The sequence below is a fragment of the Parasteatoda tepidariorum genome, chromosome 10 (assembly GCF_982258835.1).
Source record: "Parasteatoda tepidariorum strain Cologne lab strain chromosome 10, Ptep-v5.0, whole genome shotgun sequence".
Classification (NCBI taxonomy): domain Eukaryota; kingdom Metazoa; phylum Arthropoda; class Arachnida; order Araneae; family Theridiidae; genus Parasteatoda; species Parasteatoda tepidariorum.
This window is the reverse complement of record NC_141764.1, coordinates 75,974,607-75,985,711: the sequence shown is the minus strand read 5'-3', so window position 1 is coordinate 75,985,711 and position 11,105 is coordinate 75,974,607. Positions and strand designations below refer to the sequence as shown.

The following is an 11,105-nucleotide window of genomic DNA, read 5'->3' as shown; positions in this document are numbered from 1 at the left end:
AAAAAATGGCTTCTTTTGCCCATCGATAGCCTTGAAAAAAACATCCTGTTCTCTCCGCCCAGTTTCAATGTGGGTGGCAAGTAGTTTCTAATAAGGGAACAAACAGGTTTCGAATAAAATTTTAAGAAATTAAACTTTTAAACACACTATTTGCAGTATGTTATAATAGGCAAAACTACAATTGCTAATCTTAAGCCTTGAAAAGATTGATCCAGATAATCAGCACTCTCCTGTACATTATTTTTGAACATCGTTTAGTAAGTTTTTTAATATATTATCAAACCAGTTAATGAAACAGAGCCTTAACAGATTTATGAAAATATTTTTCAGAGGAAACTGCACATTCATACACAGGAAAATATTCACACATTATAAATAATCTTAAAAGTTCTATTATTGACTATTGACAGACAATACATTCTTTTAAGCCATTCAAAATTTCTTTGATTAGGCACACAATTTCTTAAGCTATCTTAAAATAAATTATGAGATCAAATTATTAAATAGTATTTAATTTATATGAATGTTTTGACTAGTATATCATATAACCAATAAACTTGTTAGTAATTATTGGTAGAAAAATGACTGCTACCATCAAGTAATATAGAAATATTTACAACACATATTTTTCAACAGATATACACAATTGAAAAAGCACATATGTAAGGCTACAATAAAATTTTTTTAGTCAAATAAAATTGCTTTCTTTTTAAAAAAATTTACAGCTCTCAGACGAATAAAATAAAATTACAACAAAAAATTAAAAGAATCATATTCTTTGATCTGCTTCATACAAAGTTGTGCGTTAACCAGATTTGAAAGGCAATAAATTTTTATTCTAATTTTCAGTCTATTTGAATGACTTGTGTTTTTGAAAATTATTACTTTAAATTTTCAGATTTCATTAAGCTATATAACTGTATCCAATGCAACAAACATCATTAACAGATAATCAGATATAATTACTTAAAGAGGAAATAGCAACATTTTTGAATAGAACTGTTGTATTAACTTTAATCTCTGGTTAAACTTGCATTTGCATAAAATAATACAAAAAATTTTTGTTTAAGCATATTAGTTGATAATATGCTTTATATGCATAGTTGATCACTTTTTTGAATTTTTTTTAAAAAAAACTCTGCAGCTGTCATGGCAAAAGAAGGACTCGAAAATTATACTGCCGGAATGACACATAAATAATTACAATGCAATAGATAATGAACAAATTTTGATCAAAAATATGCATTTTTTACCCTTACATGATCAGGTTGCCATGTAAACATTTAAACAGAAACATTCCGAATTTCTGATTAAGCCCTGAAATTTTAAAGCGATGCAATTGAGCAAATAAATGTGTCATAAAATTTTTTAATTGGTACTAAGAACAAAGAAAGCAAAATCTATTGTATCTGCATAAAATCTATTTGTTACTGAATTAAATACATAAAAAATTATAAAACTATGTTAAAGTTGGTTTATTATTTATTTACTCCCCTTATCATGCTTACTTTTATTGAAAAAAGCTTATCTAAAGAATATTGTTTTTTTAGAACTTTTACGAACATCTGCTTTGACTATCTCGCTGCAGGTGATTTTGTAATAGGTAAATGTTGTTAAAAATTCTATCTAACTTAATATTGTTAAACTGAAATGATAAGTTAGGTTATTGCCTGCATTTTTAACTCCAGGTAAATGTTTGTTTGTTTTTAATCAAGACTTGCCTAATATATTTATTTTGACTTCCTTTTGTATTTGATGTGCATAAAATATTGTTAGTGTCTAATTTTTTTGAAAAATTAATAATAGGTATTTCTAAATGATGTCTGGATACATAAAAGTTAAATTTTTTCACTAACATGGCTAGTAAGAAATGTAAAACCTTATAGACTTTAAACCCTGGCATGATGAAAATCCACATATAACAAATTGAAATGATCAAATAGTAAGCTTAATTAAAACAAACTAGTTAAATTGAAATGACTACTCATTAGAACCCCACATAATAAGAAAGATTGTTTCAAAATATATTTTATAATAAACAATTTGATCCATTTTAACTGGCTTATTATTATTCTTTTTTCAGTTTATATTTTGCCTTTTATCAATTTATACAATTAATTACACATGTGCTTGTACATTGAAAAAAATTAATAAATAAAAGGATTTTATGAAAATGAATTACATGTCTTCTTATTTCAAATAATAGTATATCCGTACAGCAAATATTTAGTTTTAAAAAAATCAGTCTTGTTATTTTCGACAAATAGAAAGCCTCAAAAAGTATTGGTTACCTATGATGTCATAACCTGCTATTTTATTTATTGAAACTCTTTTTGAAACTTATCAACAAAAACACATTCCTTAAAATAACTTTTTGATCCATCACTAATGAACTAGAATTCGATGTTTAAACTTCTAAATTAATTTGTAACGCATCGATTTTAAAATAACAGTGTAGAAAATTTCACAACAAATAGAGAAACTTGCCGACAAATATTTCATAATAAAATGGCACATTATAAATAAAATAGCATTAGTACAAAAGACAAATAGCAAAGCACACAATACATATGAAGTGAACTTTGGCAAAAAGAACAGGATAAATTATATACTCTGCAAAACAGATACTTATTTACATGAACAAATACTGTAGAAATTTTAAAATATAAAATACATATTTTTAAAGGAACTGTACACTTCTAGACTAGATTAACCTTTATTCAGTGGCTTCACTTTTGATTCACAGAATAAAGGAATATTAAGTACCAATAAATAATCAGTGCATAGTGGATGAAATATGATAAAAATAATAACCATAGTAAATAATTTCGCAAATTCCATAAAAGAAAATTCTTAAGCACACTATATTAACCTAAAGGTTTTAAACAAAATATTTAAATAAATGCAAACCTATTTTTGCATTTAACCCGGGAGGATAAGTAATTGCTTAGATCAGTGATTTCCAAATGGTTCCATGGAATAGTTAATGGGCTTCTGAGAGTTATTTCATTCTTTTAAACTAGTAATGATTTTTGAAAAATGTAATTATATTTAAGTCCAACCAATAATCTTTTAATTGCCTTTATGAAATAATTCAAAATAAAATGTTAGTTAAAAAAAAACTGCAAAATATTGTTTAAAAAATTACATTTTCTAATTACAATACAATGAATAAATTATGAAGAGGATATGGACTTATAAAAAAAAATTTAATTTTTACTTCCCATTACGCTTTTTAACTAAAAATAAAATAACTCAATTCGATAATAAAGAAATATATTTCCCTGCATTACCATTTGAACGTTTACAGTTCTTTTCAGTTTTTATTCAATTTCGGCTAAACAAATTCAGAACCAGATTAGATACAGTTCCAGGACTGCAAATCAATTGTCGGTCAAAAAATGTATTTTAAGTCCTTTAATGATAAAACGATTAAAAATTTCATTTCCATCAACTAAATATTTTTAAAGTAAATAGTCTTTTATTGGTTAATATGTTCGCAATTGCCTTTATATACTTTATTCATAGAGTCAAGGTTCAGCTTAAAAAAAGGCTCTATAGGTGAAAAAAATTAACTTAGTGGGAATTATTTCGATAATGCTGGAAAGGAGGTAAAAATGTAGGTATGAGCTAAAATCATGAAAAATGTAAATTCCGCTGATTTATTTTAATCTACCTATAATAATAGACTAGATATTGACTAAACTGCAATAGGGAATTTTTTAGCAGTGAATAGCTTTTTAAACTTGGGATAGATTAAAAACATTTGGTGTTCTGGTCTGACTACATCATAAAAAGCCGAGTTCCTTAGCATATTTCTGATAAGAATTTCTTTTCTTTTTTTTCTCTTTTTTTTACACTTAAGCTGCCAATTTAATGAAGAAAAGTAATTTAAAATACAATAAGTTTAAATTTATGACAATTTTTCTTAGAAAGCATAACTATTTAAGCCCTACAAAAATTCAAAGGTAACTTTAGTAAACTTTTAAACATATTTACACATAATTATTTCACCAATCATGAAGTAATATAATTATTAAAAATATATTCAGCTCACTAATAAATATTTTAAAAAACTTGCCTGTAATCTTAAAATTGATCAAAAATATAAGAAGAATCAAAATAAAATCTTACGATGCATGTTTGAAGAACTTTGAAACAAAATATAAATGAAATAAATGCTGATTTGGATCACATACCTGCCAACCTTTACTCTTATTGAAAATATTTTTTCCTAAGCGGTATTAAGTTGACAATTTAATTACAGTTGTAAGCAGAAATATTTTTTTCTTTTGCCAGAATCTAAATAAACCATCGTTTGATTATCATGCTTTTTTAACCTTAAAATTGATCAAAAATTTAAGGAGGATCAAATGTGCAATTCAAATCAGAAGTTCAATTATATATATCGGTAGTTTAAATCATTATAGTCAAATTTATTAACTTCAAATATAAAAAGAAAGAATAATCTTGCTACCACTTTAAATATCAAATAAAATCTTGCAAACTATTTGCAAAAGTTGGCAGCTACAGCATCATTGTGGCTAGTTTCGCAAAAACTAAGGACAAATTTACTAACTCAAAATATGAAAAGAAAGAATAATTTTTCTACCACTTTTAACATCAAAAATAAAATCTTACAAAAGTTGGCAGCAATGGGATCATTGTTAGTTTCGCAAAAATAAAGGATTCTGAACCGTTAAACGTTAACATGTTTCACAGGTTTACTCTATAATTTAATATTAAGGACGAATTTAAAAATAAAAAAATTAAGGTGCCTCCTCCCAGGTTAACCATGCCTTAATGTTATTAATTTAAATTTTTCACTTTTTATGAAAAAAAAGTAGGATGTGGGTGACAAATAGTTCAGAAAATCAATTGTATCGACTTTACTTTAAACCACTACAAAAGCTTTTTGTATTAAAAATATTATGTACTATACATATATTTATAAAGGATGATTAAAACTTTTTTCCTTCAAATAGGTATAGCATTGAAACCAGGATTGATAATTAATGCTACATCCATCTTAACTATTACAGCATTTATCTAGATCCCGTGTAATCCAAATATCAAGGTCATTTTTTCATGATGAACTTTTTTGCAACGATAATTTTTTCATTTAAGATTTCTTCCTTGCTTTAACAGAAATAATTTTAACAAAGTCAAGAGACAGAATATTTTTAATCTGTTTTTTTTTTTTTTTTTTTCCTTTTTCAATGAAATAATATTTTTTTTCAATAAAAATAAACAGCACTTATTTTAAATAATGTTTATAAATGGTTTCGCAAAAAATTAAATAATCATTGCACTTTTATTTATGTAATAATACATCAGCATCACGTCAATGTTTATTATATCAAATCTTGTCAAAAAGTGTTAAGCTGTACCAATTGAAATTAGTAATTAATTAGTAAATATTGAACTCACAAAAAAGTTAATCATGCCTGATACTAATAGAAATGTAGATAAATAATAATTTCTTTTAGAGAAAATCAACATGTGTATTATTTTGAAAATAAATCTATTTGAAATTTCTATCAGCATTAAGTTTAAATAAATTTCCTTCAGTGAAAAAGTACATACGTTACAATTTTTTGTCAATGCACCAAACAACTCCTACTTTTCCTTATATTTTTTTTAATCCAAACTTTTAAATCAGTTCTTTATATCTTTAACAAAGATATGAATTACTTTATAACAAGACATGAAATTGAAAATATATATAGAAAGATAAATTAATACCTACTCTGATGTACAAAACTTGAAATATCCAGTTAAAGTTTTTAAAATTTAAAGCTCACATCAAAAACAAGCGTTAACAAATTTAAATTTTATAGACATGATGCTTTTAAATTAAAAATTTACCATATGTACTTAAGGCCAATTATGCTCCACACTCATAAAAAAAATGTATTTACAGAGAAAAAAAATTGGGGAAGAATAGTGAGTCTGATATACAAGTCTAACATAGCAACATTCAAGTGCCAACAAATATAATTTTGGCAGAAAATATTTTAATGCAACTATTCCAAAAATTTTATATTTTGGTAAAAGTAGGAAAAATAAACTTTCCGTTTGTTGTAATAGGAGAATTAAAAATCAACTATTAAATACACAGAATCCTGATATTAAGGATTATTATTAACCCTTTGACGCAGATGAGACACAAGCGCCCATTTTATATAGTTTTTTCTGACACTTTAATTACAAGCAAAGATATATTTTGGTATTTTTTTTAATTATAAAAAAAGTCTAATAGTTGCTAAAAAAATCTCTTAGATTATCGGAATTATATTTGTACTAAAATATAAAATCCCAAAAAAATACAGTTTGATTTTTTTTTCATTCATATTCCAAAATGCATCAATTATTGATTTTGTAAATTAAAGGCATTTCAATGACAAATAATTGTTTCTCTTAGATATTAAGTGTGTTTGGCAGATTTTACCTTTAACACAGCAAAAGATGCAGGTGTTTCATACTGTACTTAGTAACCAAAAATTATTAGAATGCTTAATATAATATTTTTCACTTATTTTGACTTATATTAATACAAAATGATTAAAGTATGAAAAATATGTTTAATAAAAATTCTGCATCAAAGGGTTAACTATTGATAATTTTAAAATTTATATAAAAAGCTAATAAGTTTTCAAATACATGCATTAGAACAACAAAAAAATTAAAAGGAAATTTCATTTTCACATATGTCATTGCAATTTTCGTGTTTGTTTGAATTTCTCAGTGAGGAAAAAAATTACTTCTGTACTATAACTGCTTAAATAAATAACTTCTAATTCAAAAATTGTCAAACACAAAATAAAAATCCATAGATCCAAAGAAGTAAAAATTACCTTACTTACAGCAAAAAAAAAAAAATCTGAATTCAATCAGAAGGAAAGAATAGATACACACAAGATTATAACAATGTGCATTAAATAGTTCATTTTGTATATTGTACTTACACAATACTTCAGCAACACTTTGTTTAAATCATTTTTTCTATATGATATATCTATATACATGTATCACAAATGTATTCTTCAAACGAAAATATTACATCAAAATTAAGCACATGTTACACATATTTGTATATATATGTATTTTAATTTACAAATATTTAATGCATATATTAAACACAAAAACATAGATCAGAGTATGATAATTTAAATATTTCCATATGTCACGCCGCTTGATTTCTCAGTTCTAAAAATTCATAAATATCTACACTCACAACTCGACAAGAGAAAACAAATAATCAACAAAAACTATTCTTGGAAAGTAAAGCTAATTTTGATAAAAATTTCAAACAATGACTTGTTTTGTTTGAATTTTACAAAACTAAAGAAAAAGCATAATGGAATGCAAACTTATGTGAAAAAAAAACTCTTTTAAAGTGCAAAAGAATGCTTGAACTCCTTGGAAATGGCACTTTTTTTTATGATATGTATGCAATCAATGGAAAATAATGACTTAGAACTCTTTGGACTTAGTGAATAAAAGTATGATATAAGTATATCTGTATAAAATAAAAATGGAACATAAAATATGATATCACATCTAAAATTAAAAAAAAATCTGAAGAGTTTGTATGGAAAGTGATGATTATAGGTACGGATGTTGGTGGAATTATTAAACAGCAATTTGCAGAACATTAATCTCCGTACGGTCGATTTACCCAAAAACAAATTTTTTAGAAGTCAATCTATTTGATTTTTGTATTTCTTTGAAATGGTACAGAAGTTTATTTTTTAAAATTTTAGTCTTTTTGAAGAAGTTGCAATTGAAAGTTAAAATTACTGTGCGACTAATTCACTCAAATGAGAGGTTTTCAGAAACCAATTGTATTATTCAATCAGCAAAAATATATAAATTTTTAAGAAAATTAAACATCATGAAATGCAAAGAAATTTAAACTTACAGAACTTTTCAAGTAAAACAATTATTGATTAATATACATTATCTAAAGGAATGAATTATCTCCATTAAGAACAGTTTACTTATACAACATAAATTATTTATTGTAGTTTCTTTTTTGTACAATGTAAAAGTATAATTTATAATATAACTTTATTTTTATTTAAAGTCATAATTATAAAATTTTAAATTATATGATATTGGCTAAAACTTTAGTACCATTCAGTTTAATAACTGAAAAAAGAACACTAATTTCCTTTAAACGCTATTTTTTTAAACTTAATTTTTAAGCTGAAGTCATTTGATTTCGTGATAGTAGAGAGTCGTAGCTGTATTTCTTTTTCGGGTCATATGTCAATAATTTAAATTAACTTCCAATGTTTTTGTGCATTTTTTAAGCACAATAATAATTAAAATATGCATCTAGATTGACTTACATATTTCAGGGCTATTTTCTCGTAAGAATACAATTGATGTTTATTCTTACTTTATTGGTTAAAACTATTGACAATTAGCAAAGAAATATTGTTGACATTCATTTCTCAATGTGATAAAAACACAATAAACCTTAAACGATGAGAACATTGTTCTCCATGCATAATTATTATTATTTTTTTTTTTAATCTTACCTTACTAAGTTTTAAAATATTATGAGAATCACTTTAATATACTAATAAAACACCTTAAAAATGAAAAAGATTTTAAAAAAATAAATAAATAACTGCAACATCCGCACCTTAATGATAACTAAAGCATGAATTTTTGTTATCGTATGACTCGTAAATGTAATGTACTACTGGTAACAAAATAAACACTAATCATGCACCTCACATAAGCTAAAATAAATAAGAGCCCTAATAACTCAGAAAATCAAATAAAAATAAAGCTACAAAATCAGTTTAACAAGCATAATTATCTAAATTATTTCAAAATCACTGGTATTTTTTCCCCTAAAAGTAATAATTAAGAGTAAAAATGCAATAATAGGTATTATTATTGATCTGTGCTTTTACCAAAATTTACCCTACTAATGAGTTAAGTATAATACCAAAAATATTTAGGGTTTTAATACAAACTAATTCTGAATTAATTATTTGTTCATTTGTGTAAACTTTTAAAAAGTTTTTAATAAATAAAAAAAGAATAACAAAAACACAATATGCTACAGAATTCATGTGCTTTCATTACTAAGGATGCTTTAAATAAAATAGCACTCAAACATAACATATAAAAATGACTACACATAATTAAAAAACATATTTCAGTTTAGTAGTAAATATTTTAAACTCAACTAAATACTCTACTTACACAAATACAATTTTTGTACATATCAATTTTAATAGAATAAATTTAAATTACGCGTATCGCATGCCTTTAAGTGAAATGACAATAAATGCAAAGCTCATTATTTTGGATAAAAAAGAAAAACAAAAAAGAAATGATAACATTTAAAGTTTAAGTTGTTTGAAAATTGTTTCTGATTTGAATTGACATGACAGCAAGGTTTTACAAAAACCTTTAGGCATTAAAGAAATTCTCTTTCACGGTAGAAAGTTGGGGGTCATACAGTTTTTAACTTTTTGTTGTGTTGTTGAACGCTTTCACCGTTTCCGGTCGTGTCGGCTACGGAGCTCAAAAATCGCACTTGAGGTTGACCGATAAGACTAGCTTGAAGAGTGGTATTATTTTCCTTCAGTCCATTAGTCATAGTAGTGTTGCTATAGATATCCTGAGAAATGCTACAGTTAGATTCTGTGAGAGTCCCATTTTCCATGAGTTTGCTTGTGCTGCAACCAGATAAATTCTTTGAGTTTAAAACAAAATCTGTGCTCAAAGAATTAGTTTTTGCTCCTTTCCCAATGAACTGAAAAATTATAAAGAAATTCAGGAGAAAATATTTTAAGCAAATTTATGGAATAAATTTGCTTAAAAGAATATAAAATTACTAAATTCAGATACATATTGGAGGAGCGCATATTTGTGAAAATTTTAGAATAAGTTAATGTAAAATATGAAGGAAACGTAAAACTATTTACATTCGGCAAAGATAAAAGAAAAGATGGCTATTTTTTTTTTACCTTTTAAAGGCAACATTTATTTTGCATTTAATTTTATAAGCTAATTATTTTTTTTTTTCATTAGAAACAAGTGAGATTTTATAGTGAGCATTGTTGTAATATGCTACTTTCCACTCTTCCTGCAACAGGAATTCATCAACTTAGGTATTCTCTGTCAGGCCAAAAATATCTATAGCAATTCTGTGTGGCCAAAAATGGCCTATATACCTAAAATTCCAATTTAGCTCCTTGATTAGATACTCATTTACAATAATAAACAATTCTGATATGTCTGTGACGAAATAATTTTTAAAAAATAGAAAAAGAAAGAAATATTTTTCTAATTCTTACAGAGAACTTGTTACTTTACTGTTTTTTTCTCCTGTTTATTAAAAAATTGCTAATATCCTCTCTCATTTTGGTTTTAAATTCATTTTTTGGCCTGTTAATGAAATTAAATTTAAGTCTCTTGAAGGGATTATTAGTTTTGATAATCACTGAGGCATTTACCATATTCCTTGTCAGTGCAAACAAACTTGACACACTTCAAAATTTTGACTTAAGAAACACGATAGATACCTCTGTTATACAGAATTTGAAAACTCAACAATCAACATCATTGTTGGAATCTTGGGCATAAACTCAATTTTAATAATGCCAGAATTATTACCTCTCTAGTCATATCTTGATACACAGGAATCATGTTTTATTCATATGAATGCTGATTCCCTTGTTAATGACATTAAGCCCCTAGCCATTTCTCCATAGTGAGTGGCAATGCATTTTACCCTAATTTGCTTCTCTCAGCCACGGTAATTATTCTTGTTCTGCTTTTTATCTTTCTCCCTTGGTTACTGTGGTTTTTCCAGTTCTAGTTTGCACCTTTATTTTTGCATTTCTCAGTGGCAACTTTACATTTTATATTTCAAATCACTTTTGTTTCTTAAATTCATGCCTGGCCAGGTTTTGAAAATGAGTGCCTTTTTTCGAGCACTTGATACATGTCGACTGTAGTTTTAATTTGTATGTTTTTGAGGAGGATGAAGTTTTTTAACAAGTGATATCATTAGATTTGATTTAACAGTTGCATGCAAAAAATTCCTTTAACGTGCAAAAAGTATTAAATTG

The 11,105-nt window shown here is 25.6% G+C and overlaps 1 protein-coding gene across 2 annotated transcripts in view; it reads right to left on the bottom strand.

The window, feature by feature from the left end:
* Window positions 1-8,464: 8,464 nt before the first annotated feature.
* The window catches only part of LOC107436715 (DNA-binding protein RFX2), a 32,853-nt gene continuing 30,212 nt past the window's right edge, over window positions 8,465-11,105 (bottom strand). For both annotated transcript variants that reach the window (XM_043043661.3, XM_043043657.3), the window contains one exon: window positions 8,465-9,784. In XM_043043661.3, the coding sequence (XP_042899595.1) occupies window positions 9,482-9,784 (303 nt within the window). In that variant the 3' untranslated portion in view covers window positions 8,465-9,481. The remainder of the gene's footprint in view (window positions 9,785-11,105) is intronic.